The sequence below is a fragment of the Hyperoodon ampullatus genome, assembly GCF_949752795.1.
Source record: "Hyperoodon ampullatus genome assembly, chromosome: 4".
Classification (NCBI taxonomy): Eukaryota; Metazoa; Chordata; class Mammalia; order Artiodactyla; family Ziphiidae; genus Hyperoodon; species Hyperoodon ampullatus.
The window spans coordinates 16,902,126-16,915,482 of record NC_136917.1 but is presented as its reverse complement, the minus strand read 5'-3'; the positions used below and the strand labels follow the sequence as shown (position 1 = coordinate 16,915,482).

At 50.2% G+C, this 13,357-nt stretch overlaps 1 protein-coding gene across 1 annotated transcript in view; it reads right to left on the bottom strand.

The window, feature by feature from the left end:
* The window catches only part of ERGIC1 (endoplasmic reticulum-golgi intermediate compartment 1), a gene marked incomplete at its 5' end in the record, with an annotated part of 68,220 nt that extends 55,241 nt beyond the window's left edge, over positions 1–12,979 (bottom strand). Inside the window, one exon of the mRNA XM_079701419.1 lies at positions 12,930–12,979. Within this exon, the coding sequence (XP_079557545.1) occupies positions 12,930–12,979 (50 nt within the window). The remainder of the gene's footprint in view (positions 1–12,929) is intronic.
* Positions 12,980–13,357: the final 378 nt, after the last annotated feature.

The following is a 13,357-nucleotide window of genomic DNA, read 5'->3' as shown; positions in this document are numbered from 1 at the left end:
ATATACACAATGGAATACTACTCAGCCATAAAGAATGAAATTCTGCCATTCACAACAACATGGATGGACTTGGAAGGTGTTACGCTAAGTGATGTAAGTCAGACAGAGAAAGATAAATACTGTATGTTATCACTTAAATGTGGAGTCTGAAAAATACAACAAACTAGTGAATATAAGAACAAAACCAAACCAAACCTGTGTTACTTTATCATTTGTTTTCCTTCTACCTGTCCTTTATATCATAGCATTGTAGTCATTAAAAAAGAAAACTACTACTGGTGTGTTCCCCTCAAAGTTGTGAACTCGTCAAGGGCAGGAACTGGTCTTATACAGTGTGGGGTCCCCATTACCCGGCACTTAAGTGGGGAGCATCATTTTTAAGCAACAAGAGATCTGCTGAGTCACAGAAGACTGGTGGTCTTTCCAGGCCAAGAGCTCACCTGAGATGTGCAGGTGAGTCCCCTCAGGGAGCTCCAGCAATGAGACATCACGGATGAGACCTATGTGAGGTAGGGACTGGGTGACTGAGAGTGGGAGGGAAGGGGCCTCCTCCCTACCCTCCCCATTTCCTCCACCTGTCTCAACCTGTGCTTCCCTCACCAGCCCATGGCTTATCGGAGCCCTCGCTTTCAGGACAGCCCACATGGGAAGATAAAAACTTAAAACCACTTCACCAGGGGGTGATTATTCACAGATAGAAAACACCCCTCCCCTTTGAAAATGATTCCAGGAAACAGCAAGCATCCCAAATGCATCAGTGGGCCCAGACACTGATCCCCCAGCTGCTCACATCACCTAATGGGAGGCAACCAGGCATTGTGTGTCTCTGAAGGAAGTACACGCTCCCCAGCAGAAAATACCTGCTGAGGCTAGGCAGGTACTGAGAAGAGAGAAGTGGGCTGGTGGGGCCTGCAGCCATCGGAGGGTCCACAGCTCATCTAAAGAGGGTAGAAAGCCCCCGAGCTTGGCCCATGGCTGGAACAAGGAGCCCTGGTGCGCCCAGATCAGGGAAAACCAGAAATCTGGGGCTTACGTGAAATTACCAATTTAAAAATGATGGCAAACAGTTTTTTGTTTGTTTGTTTTGGGTTTTTTGTTTTTTAAATAAAACAATATGCAAATCAAAGAAAACACTTCTGTGGCTCATATTTGGCCTGAAGACTATCAGTTTGTGAACTTGGCCTTAAATCTTGAAGTATTTTTGCATCAGAATAGATGGTAGGACTGAAAAAATAGGAGAGGGCAAGAAGACCTAAGCACTGTAAAACTAGAAGGGAACTTTGAGATCATGGAGCTCCTGTGTGGTCAAGAAGGTTTGTCTCAGGGATCCATTCTAGTGGCTGCCCAGCCACTAAGGCTGGGACTGGACTCAGTGTGTGCGTGCTGGGATGGATTAGCAACGTCTGCCAAGGACATGGGACTGGGGGCACCAGTGACACTCTTCCTGGGTAGTCAGCAAGGCTGATTTAGTCCAGACCCATTTTAAAGGCAGAAAAACTGAGGCTCAGGAAGCAACACTGAATTGCCTCATGTCATAAGTGAGAACTACCTGTGAGTCGCACCTGGGGCTCTTCCTATGACACCCAGGTGCCCCTAAATCAACCAAAGCCTTATCTTAGAGAGAAGTCATCTCTGAACCAATAATGCAAGTCAATAAGAAAATGTGACTTTAACAGTGATTCATCTTATCCACAGCTCTGTAGGGACAGAACCTTTTCTAAACAGCAAGGGGGTCTGAGTCCTGACAAAGCCATCTGAGGATACTGCCCACAGCACGCACACTGTCCCAACTGAGGGCCTTGAGCTGGCTGAGGGGCCTGGCACCAGAGGGAGCCTGGGTGCACCTGTGCGCCCTTGCACTCAGTGTGAGTCAGGGCTCTCGACTTCAGTGTGCTGGCTGCAAAATTTTCAGTTTTACTTGGCTCCTGAGCAAAACGTACTTTTCCAAAGGACATCGATTCAACTGAGCTGAGTTTTGCAATGCCCTGGCAGTGGCAAGGCCAGCCTCCCTGAGCACACGCTGTCCCAGGCAATGAAGACTGGTGGTCTTTGTGGTTATCACCTCCCTCACCCCTTCCTTCCTCCTCCCCAAGTGGGAGGATCCGTCCCTCCCCTGGCAGAGCCCCCTGGCATGCCTGCCATCCCACGGGTAACCCAGCCAGGGAAGCCCTCACACTCTGCAGAGCCGTGCCTCACCCCCACTTGCATCATTGCCAGGGCGGGTAAAGAACACAGGCCAAGGGGGTCGGGCTGGCAGTGGCTCAAACATCAGCAAGTACATCGTGTACCTCTTTGCTTTTTAAAAACTAGACCATCGTTTATAGCGGTTTTAGGTTCGCAGCAAAATGGAGCAGATGCCCCCCTCCGACACACACACAGCCTCCCCCATTATCAACACCCCGCACCAGAGTGGGGCATCTGTTACAACGGATGAGCCTGCACTGACACGTACGTCATTATCACCCGAAGTCCATAGTTTACAACAGGGTTCACTCTTGGTGTTGTACACTCTGTGGGTTTTAACAAATGGAAAATGACACGCATTCGCCATTATAGTATCATACAGAGGAGTTTCACTGCCCTAAAAATCCTCTTGCTCTGACTTCATCCCTCCCCCACCTCCTACCACCCCAGGCAACCACTGTTCTTTTTATTGTCTCTATAGTTATGCCTTTTCCAGAATGTCATATAGTTGGAATTATATAGTATGTAGCCTTTTCAGCTTGGCTTCTTTCTCTCAGTAATACTCATTTAAGTATCCCCCATCTATGTCCTTTCATGGCTTCGTAGCTCATTTCTTTCTAGTACTGAGTAATATCCCAGTGTCTGGATGAACAACAGTGTACCCGGTTTTTCAATCCCTGAGGCGTGGATCTGCAAAGCCAGGGGCTCTACTGCCTCATGTATTAGCTGTGTGCCTTTGGACAAAATTTTCTCTGAACCTCCAGTGTTCTTCACCTGTAAAATGGGAATAAAAGTACTGACTTCACTGGAGTGCGGGTTATATGTGGAAGAGCATGGAAGGCACGGATGACAGGTCACAGCAGGGAGCAAGCACACGACAGATGTCAGCTGCAATTATCATCACTGCCAATTATCACCACGATGGTGTGGCTGTCGCTGCCATTCGTGGGCTTATTCTTGCCTTCTCTCTGCAGAGCAGTACGAGGGGGAAGTGGAGACAACCCTGGCTCTGGGCTCACACAGGCTGGCGTTCTAATGCTGACCCCGCCTAGGCAACTAGCTAGACCTCTCTGAACCTCTGTGGATTACATCCCCCTCCTAGTGGGATTTTGAGAAACAAATGGGATCACTAACTGGAATGCAGAAAGAGCCCTTAGCACCCAAAAAGCAATCACAAAAGGTTAGTTCAAAGCTATTTGGGAGAGGTCCTTGGCATTTCCTGTGAACAGCCCCATTGAGTGCATGAGGCAGAGAAGGTGAACAGTGGGTGTATTAGAAAATGGAGATGAAAGCCTGCTGGTTAGTACCAGGGCCAGGAGGAACGTCTTCAAAGCAGAGTGAGTATGGAGAGAGGCTAGTGCTGTCCTGCACAGCCAGGACCCAGCGGACGTCAGCAAGGAATGGGGGCAGTAACACCTCTGCAGCCTAGCTGGCTGGCAGTCTTCTTGGTGTCAAATGACAGCAGAGAGCTGAAATTCAGAGGCAGTGGCCAAGGCCAGTCAGCATTGTTCTTGCGGCTTCCGAGGGGCAGAACTAAGGACACGGCGGACAGTTATGGGGCAGCAGCCATCAAATAGCTCACATGTGCCCACCAGCGAGTTCCATGCAACTGCTGGGCCTGAACCAGGACTCCTGCGCTCTCCCATGAAATGACCTTGGCCTCTTGTCTACAGAGGGCCCACCCACCTGGAAGCACATTGCCCCACCCCCACCCCGTACCCAGAATGGTCTGTGATGCGGCACACCTGACCATGCAGTGTCAGCAACCCTGGGAGGGAGGAAGTGTCACAATCCCCACGTTCCGGATGAGGAAGATAAAGGTGGCACTGCCTGGGAGTCCTGGAGCTGGGACTCAGACCCTTGGCTCTCAGATTCCCCACAGCCCGGGAGGCAAGCCCGGCGTTTGCAGAGAACACCTCATGAATGGTTTCCCGGCTCTGCTTAGCCCATTCATTCCTTCACTCAGCATCGATTCCGCAAATATCACTAGCATCTGCTCTGTTCCAGATGCTGAGCTAGGCCATTGAGATACAATGCGAACCAAACAAAGGCAGTCCCTGCCTGCCTGGAGCCAGAGTCAAACAAAGCTCTGTTACAAATGTGTCGTTATAGAAGGAGATGCGTGCCAGAAAGAGAAGGCCGTGGGTCTCCCTGCTCTATTGGAATTGAGGCTGGAGGGTGTATGGTCACAGAGGGTCTGGAGCCGGCCTTTCTGGGTGTGAGGCCACATTCATCACTCGCTAGCTGTGGCCCTGGGAATTTACTCCATCTCCCTGTGCCTCAGTTTCCCAGCCTGTCAAACAGTGCTCCCTCCTTGGGTAGCTTTGAGGGGGTCCGTGTGTTAGTACGGGGAAAGTAGTTATTTAGCGCAGTGCCTGGCCCCACGAGTGAGTGCTCACCGCTTTACCCGCTGCTACGAGGCTGCAGGGTGTGAGGCAGAGAGGACCACAGGCATTTTCTTCTTCCCAAAGGAGAACCTCATTTTCCGCCCTCAAATCCCTCCCAGGGCTGCTGCGGCAGAGGTGGCCCCAGTGGATCCAGGAAATCAAGTCAGAAAGAGTGGCACACTGAGGTCCCCATGGGTCCAGGATGAGACAGAAGGTAGGGGATCCGGAGACCCAGGGTTACAGGTGCCGCACATGGGGAGGAGTACCCACCCCACGCCTCCTCCTGCCCCTGGGATCTCTGTCCCCACTCTGCTCTCTTCCTGCCTCGCCCCGACTGGCCTTTCCTTCTGGATTCTGCTCCAACTCTCTTGACCTCAAGAGCACCGAGCTGAGATTCTGATTTCCAGAAAGACTTGGGAACATTTTAAAAATATTTTTTATCTGGGCTCAGCAATGCAAAAAAAAAAGGCATATGCACATATGCGCACACACACCCAGCATCCAGAAAGACCCACTAAGAATTTTCATACACAGGTAAAGACTTACCAATATGTGCATGAAGGAGCAACACCACTTTTGGGAGAGTAGTTATTCTGGGATGGAGGTGGGGATGCATCCAAGATGCAAATGTGAAAGCAGGGTAAGAGGAATATGGGGGCTTAAGGTGTGTTTCTTAAAATGGGGGGAAGGTATGGATTAGTCTCTATGCTATCTGATATGCCTAAAATATGTGTATGAACATTTTTTAAAAAGCTTTAAAGTACCAAAAAGAAGTCAGATGCTACAAAACAAGAATGAATGAATTACTGACTCACACGACATGGGTGAACCCCATAGATGTTACACTGAAAGAAGGCCAACACACACATACAGTAGGATGCTGTCTATGTGACCTTGAAGGATGGACAAAACTAATCAACGGTGAGGAAAGCCAGGAGAAGGGTTCCCTCTTGGTTGGGGTACTGACCAGGATGGGGCACAAGGGAGTCTTCCCAGGGGCTGGGAATGTTCTCTGTCTTAATCTGGGGGTGATGGCGTGGGTGTATGTATGTAAAAAGACATTGAGCTGTACACTTTATGGTGAGCTATACCTCAATTTTAAAATTAATTTAAAATTTAAGAAGAAAGAACATCAAATCATTGGCCAGGTTTGGGAACCCCTTGCACTGGCTTAGAGTAAAATTAAAGAGATGGTTTTTAAGTATCTTTCTATACCAATTTGATGTTAGATTCTGTCATTTATGCATTTATCCATACCTCCTCTGGGGACAATCTTCATCAAGGTACAAAGGCAGATACACAGGGGAAGTGTTCCCAAGCCCAAAGGACATGCTCAACCAGGTGGCAATCCTGGTTCTGCGCTTACACGCTCTGTGGCCTGGGCTAAATGACATCCCTCTCTGAGACTCAGTAGTCTGATGAGCAAACATAGTCAGGATTAAACAAGATGGTGTTCAGCACTGTGCTGGGCACATACTAGGTACTCAAAAAAGTGGGACCTGTTACTATGGTTCATGCTGTCATCCTCTAGAGCAGTGTTTTACCAACTGCAAGTTATGACTAGGGAGTTGAGAAATCAACTTAGTGAGCTGTAACCAGCATTTTAAAAAATGCTACAATAGAATAAAAAATAGCTGTTTGCATTGTCTGTATAAAGGAAGCATTGCTATGTTGAGTTTTTACATGTTGTCTGCTGGGTTGCAATATAAAATGTATTTCTTACAAACGGTAGATGTCAGAATGATTAAGAGCCCTGTTCTATCGGACCCCACGCAGCTCCGTGACACAGCAGATACCACCTCAACATGATAAAGCCTGGTTCTTGGAATTAAGTAGGAACAATAACATACTATGAGAATAATTCTTGTATCTCCTAGAAAGTCAGATGTTGGCTTTCTTTTTGTTTTTTTGGTGTTTTTTTAAAGCCAACATGTTCTGAAGTTGAGGGCAGGTCAGGGACAGCTGGCCAGAGGAAGTGGCTTCAGATCTGGGCTCACAAAGTCAGATCTGAATCCCTGGGGCTAGAAGAAAGAGGTGGGCCAGGCAGACGGAGGGCTCACGGCTGCCCAGGCTGACGGTGTGGCCAGCTGGGCCCCAGGGCCCTTGGTCTCCTGCCCCTCAGGGAGGGCTAGATGGCTCTGGAGGAGCTTCCGTGGTCCCACGTGATATGGTTTTAGGTGGAGCCAGGGCAGGGCAGCAATGAACGTGAATCACCCAGTGAGGGAGTTCCTCCCACTCTACTTCTCCATCAATTCTCTTGAATGAGTCTAGAAGAAAGTCTCATATTGGTTCCAGAGGGTCTTTTAACACCTAATAATCTCACTTTTTAATAAACCGAAGAGCAGGCTTCAGGCTCAGAACCTTCTACCAGCAACAGCCCTAAGCTCGAATTTTCTTTGAAAGTCACTGCTTTGAATTTTATGGATACTTTGGGTCCACGGCAAATGACACTGGTTTTACCTTTTCTGGTTTTACCTTTTCTTTTTAACTCACCTATTCGAATCTTTAAAGTGGGTCCATATAAATAAAATAGAAAGCTTACAATAGTATGGGTAGAGGTAGATATGGCAAAAGTGTGAAAGTGGCCCGGGAATGGTATAAATTTGGTAGACGCTGCTAAGGACTTCCCAAATCTGTGGCTGGTGAATCCTACCGTGCCTTCGTACAGCCTGACATCAATGGGCGTCACTAAAGGACATGCGGGCTGCTGATTAAGCGGTGACAGAACTCAGGAGAGAAGAACCGGAGCCCCTTAAGGAAGGGCAAAGTCAAGGCCAGACAGCCAACCAGCTGCGGAAAATTCTTCAAGGAGACGGGATTTTTCAATTGAAAGGTGCCTACCTCCGTCCGTGCCTTAGAACTCCCGTCACCATCACCGGGCCTTTCTGCAAACACGTACTCATTTGCGCAGTCTGGGTGCCATAATGAAGTCTCCATTAGATTTTTCCTGCCGTACTTCTTTATCTTCCCCCTTTACCTAGTGCCATCCTTCTAAACCTTTTATTTCACGGTCATCTGAGTCTTACAGAACAGCTGCACAGATAGCATAGAAAGTCCCCACACACCCTTCAGCCAGTGTCCCCTCATGTTCACATCTTACAGAACCAGAGAAAACCACAGAAAAATTCTCGAAACTAGGAAATTAACCTCGGTACAATATCATTAAGGAAAAGACAAACTTAATTAGGATCTCACCAGTTTTTCCACTAATGTCCTTTTTTGGGTCTAGGATCCAATCCGGGGTCCTCCTTAGTCTCTAATCTGTGACAGTCCCGCATCTTTCCTTGTCTGTCGTGACTGTGACATTTTTGAAGAGTGTTTGTCAGTTACTTCGTAGAATACCTCTCAAACCAGGCTTGTCTGATGTTTTCTGGTGATTTCAGTCAGGTTGTGCATCTCTGGGAAGAATCCCACAGTGCTGTGCCCTCCTTAGAGCCCCACATGGGGGACATGATGCCATATGTCTTATCACCTGTGCTGTTAGCCTTGATCACTTGGCTAAGATTCGATCTGCCAGGATTCTCCTGGCACTTACTATTTTCCCACTTTGTAATTACTAAATATTTCGGGGGAGATACTCTGAGACTACACAAATATCTTGTTTCTGCTGAAACTTTTGCCCACTAATTTTGGCATCCAAAATTCGTGGATTTTAACTGAAATAATTATTACTGTGGAGTTTTAATGGTGACTTTCAAATTCTCTCATTCCTTCCACATTTATTAACTGGAATTACCTGTGCCCTGTCTCCTTTTTAATGGTCTTAAAAAAAAAAAAAAAAAAAAAGATCTTGGCAGGAATTTACAAACTTTCCAGTGGGCAAACCTGATCTTGCAAGAAACCATCTCTTTCTACGTTTCCACTGAAAAAACAATCCACTGCATCCCAGGCGTTTTTCCTTCTCATTTTTTTCTCTTTTCTTCTTTCTTTCCTTCTCCTCATCCTGCCCCACTCTTCACCCTGATTTTCAGAGCTGGTGAGCGCCAGGCTGCTCTGGCAATGTCAAAAAACCCACCTATGCAACGTCCACGGAGTCTATACTAGACTGGAAATTCACACCTGGGCCTCAGCACGTGCTTCATTTACCAATCCTAAAGTGCCTACTATGTGCCAGGCCTGTATGAGGCACCTTAACCTAAACATGCTCTAATCTTTACACCAACTTTAGTAGATCAGCGAGCTGCTTCCCATTTTACAGATGAGGAAACTGAGGCTCATACGTTTACCTAGCAAACGTTTAGTGTCCACAAGCACCAGGCACCATTGATAGTGTTGGGGGAAACGAGAGTGAACAAGACAGGCAAGGCCTGTGAACTGAAGGACTTGTGTTCTCGTGGAGGAGACAGAGCAAAAGAGCGTTGGGACTGTCCTGAAGTGTGCTAAGAGCTACAGAGGAGCACACAGGGTGATTTGAGAGCGTGTGATGGGGGCGCTTCAGGCTGAGTGGTCAGGGCAGGACCTCTGAGCAGAGACCTGAGGGGAGGGAAGGAGCCAGCCGTGCCAAGAGCCCGGGAAGGGGATCCAAGCAGTGGGGGCAACATGGGAGCATGGTCAACTTGGTCAAGGAGCAGCAATGCCCACATGGCTGGAGCACAGGGAGCGGAGAAGGCCCAGGATGAGGCCAGCGACACGGGGGGGAGGACGGATCACACAGGGCCCTACAGGCCAGGGAAAGGACTCGGGATTAGTCTCCGCAGTGGATTTGCGGCAGCGTGCTGAGTGCCCAGGAGGGCGGACTGCATTTCACCCAGAGTGACCCTGGCGGTCAGCGACAGAGCCAGGCTCCGGCCACGGCCGGCCTGGCCTCCGTCTGCCCCAGCCAGGCCCTTCCTCCTCCACACAGCACTGGCCCAGGCCCTCAGGCAGGGCTCCAAACACTGTGGAACTCAGGGTCTGGCTCTGGAATATGTTTTTGTGCTGAGACACACGGGCGCGGCCAACGCCCTGGCTCCTTCCTCACACGAGATCACTCTGGGTCTCCTGCTCAGGGAGGACCTGAGCCCCGGCCCATCCCCCTGCCCTGACTGGGGGACCCACACTCGGCACCAGCTCCCACTCAGGCTGGCCTCGATTCTGCCACGTGAGCCTCGGAGCAGTCTGCTTCTTTCGCAGTTCTGTGACTTGCACACTCTGTTCCCATTGCTTTATCTAGCAAGATCACGGTCATGCAGCTTGGTGCAGTTAAGGGCCCAGACTGGGAAGCCAGGGAGCCTGGGTTCAAATCCCGCCTCTGCCACTAGCCAGGTGACCCTGGGCAAGTTAGCTCCTGATATGTCTTATGTTATTCATAATAACAGAGCCTATACCCACCTCACAGCGGTGATCACGAGGATTAAATCAGTTAATAGATGCAAGAAGGCGGTGCAGGTGCCCTGAGAACGCTGCCTCAGGGTTAGCTATTCCCATCATCAGCATCAAGGCCCAGGCTGGTCGGCCCACCTCCCGCATTGGAGTACCAAGCCCACTGCCTCACGTAGCTGTGAGCTCCCTGAGGACGGGGACAAGTCTGCTTCACCTGTCCCTTCCCTCCCTGGCACGCAGTGGGCCTGGTCCTGAATAAATGCTGTTTGTTGAAAGAATGAATAAGTAACGGACAAACACGTAGGAGAATGGGATGGGTAAACGTGCGTCAAAAGTAAGATTAAAAGCTTGTAATTACCCAGGACAAATACTTTCAACAAGCACCTCTGGCAGAGCCGGGGGATTAAGACAAGGCCTGTAGGCACAGCACCGCTGAAAGGCAAGAAACACCGCAGGAAAAAAAGCAACAGAGATAACCCGGCCAACAAATAGTCAAGAACCCCAAAGAAATGACTTTGGAGTGAGGGGAACCTGGCTCCCAAATCCCAGAACCACCACCTACTGGCCGCGCTGTGGTCTTCGCGAGGCCACCGTGTCCAGCTGGTCGGGCTGCCTGTCCTGCTCAAGGACACCTGACAGAGGCGGAGGGCAGGGGCTGGAATCTCGCCCGCACTCAACTGGAGGAGGTGTGAGGGCTACACTGGACTCACAGGGGCCCCACCCGAGGGGCTTTTAACGTGATTCCCCACAGAAGTGGGCAGAGAGGTGACCAGCAGCCCCTGGAAACCTGCATCAGCGCCCTGGGCCTCTGTTCCAACCTGCAAAGCTCAGCCAAAGAGAGCAGCTGCGCCTCACCTCCGTGACACTTGTTAACTTCCACGCCTTTTACGCCCAGTGCCTAAAACAATGCCTGGCACATAGGAGGCGCTCAGTGCATCTGCTGAATGCACGAATGAATGAACGGGCTAAGGTACCACCCCATCCTTTCCCTACAGGCAGCCTGATGGATGCAGTGGGCTCAGACACTGGTAGCAGGACCATTAACCCTAGTAAACTCTTACAGCCCTCAGTCTGGAAGAAAACAGAAAGGGGAAGAGAGGGCGAGGCTAACTTCAGGCTGGAATGCAGCCCTTTTCAGTCAGCTGGGAATAGCGATAAGGAGGTGGCCATGGGAACCATGGGAACTGGGAGCGGGGGAGGGACGGGCCCCATTCACACAGTGCATGGAGGTTAAGGTTATGGCCCTGGCGGAATGCGGGCTGGGTGTGGGGCTGGGCCTGGAAGCAAAGTTCCTGAATGACTGGCTAGCCAAGCCGGGGCCTTGGTTCCCTCTTGGGAACCTGTACAGCCAAGAGCAGTGTTTCATCAAAACAGGAAAAATCATAGAGGAAAAATGCTCATGTAAGGGGACTGGTATTTACAGGGAACAGCCCTGCCTCGACCCAAAGCCTGCAAGGATAAACTGGGGGTGGGGGGACACAGAAAGGGGCATGCAGGGCAGCAGAGCCATCCCAGGTAAGGCCACCCACTGCCCACCCAGGTCTGGGGGATCCTGGCAAGCTATGAAGGGGTGCCTGGGCTAGGTAGGTGGCAGAAGGCAATGTAAGCCTCAAAAGTCACAGCCTCAGAGAGGCTTCTCCTGGCCCCAGGCTCTCTCTGGCCACAGAACCTCCTGACCTGGTATTACCCGTCCAAAGTGCTTCAGAAAGACGGACGTGCTCTCCCTGCTGTTACCTACAGGACAGGCAAGTGGGGACTCTAGCCCCAAACACCTGGCAGGCAGGAGCCTCAGGATCTTGGGCAGATCCCTCACCAACACCCAACCCTGTTTTCTTTCTTTGGACAACAGGACACTCCCACCCTTGTCCGTAGGGCGCTGGGAAGGTCAGCGGAGAGTATGAACTTGGACCTGCTGGGTACACAGTAGGTTTTTCCTGGGTTCCTCTGAGCAGCCTGCATTACCATCATCATGATCACATGACAGGCAGTGATTCGGCAAAGGCTCCTGGGCCCCACCCCAAGCTTCCAGGACATTCGATGCCGATGCCGCCATCTGTGACTTTCTTCTGTACGAGCACAAGAATTCTCGTCTTGCTAAGTGCAAGTCATGAGTCGCTCCTCTAGTGTGTGAGTAAAGGACCTGGGGTGTGCAGTAGTGCATCATCACCCTCACCTGCACGCTGAAGGAGGTTCTTAACTGCTCTGCGCTTCCCCTTCAGTCCAGAGTGAACTCTTCATGAAGACCTGCTTAAAACGCTTCAAGGGCCAAAGGCTTCTTAGGATAAAGGTCATCTTCCTAATCGTGCCCTGTGAGTCCCTCACGGCCTGGCCCAGCTGAGTCCTCCAGCCTAGGTTCTCCCCGGCTCTGTCCTGCGGCCACTTCCACATGGACAATGCTACCTCCCTACCTCAGGGCCTTTGCCCATGCTGTTCCCTCCACCTGGGCCTCCCTCCCTAATGAACCCCAAGTACCTTTCAGACAGCCACTGAAACATCACTGCCGTGAGGTTTCCCTTGACCTCTAGAAGAATCCCCTGTGTTTTTCCTTCACAGACCTCATATCAACTGATAAGTACAAATTTAATTGAATGTTTGATTTAATCGCTGAAGATGAAGACTCCGCGACAGGAGGAGCTATATGTCTCTCGTTCACCACTGGCCCCCCAGGTGCCTAGCACAACGAGCAACATAAATATTTGTACGTAATGAGTGAGTGAATGGACGAATGAATGAATGATTGAACAAACAGCCCAGGGAATGAAAAGTGAAAAGGGAAGTAAAGCAAAGAGCAGGTGGAGAGACCCAGATTCTACTGCCCCCACTCTAGGAGCTACAGAGGAAGGTGGAAGACAAGAACATGGGGAGGGAACTGAGTCATACGTGAGGGCTGCCTGGGGTCCTGGGGGTTGGTGACCAGGTGGCCATGATGGAGTACTTGCTGACAATTCACAGACACTATTTCATCTTGCCTCACACAGTGCCTGGGCGGGGGTTGGGGGGGTACTAGCCCATTGTTGCAGATGACAAAACTGAGACCCAAGGGGATGAAGGACCTGCCTGGGATCCCACAGCTGGGAGGGGGTGGGGTTAGGGCTGTGACTGCTCATTGCCACACACCATTGTCTAGACTCTAGTCTAGTTCTAGACTCGAGGGGGAAAGTCCCTTATGCCAGGCATCCCTGCAAGAAAGTGAAACAAATTTATAAGCATCTTCCTGAAACTGCTGGAGCAGAGATGTTTATGCTTTTAGCAGGTAAGGATGGTAAGAAGGAATGAACGGGACTGTCCAGGCCATCAGCTGAGAACTTAGCCCAGCCAAGTCCAATACCAAGCGTCTCATCTGCATCAGTCCATTTAATCCTCAGAACAGCCCTAGCAAGCAGGCACTATCATTAGGATCATTTTACAGATGAGGAAACTGAAGCTGAAAGAAGTTCCTGTTATTCCTAATCTAAGATGCTTAACACATTGCAGATATTCTCTTT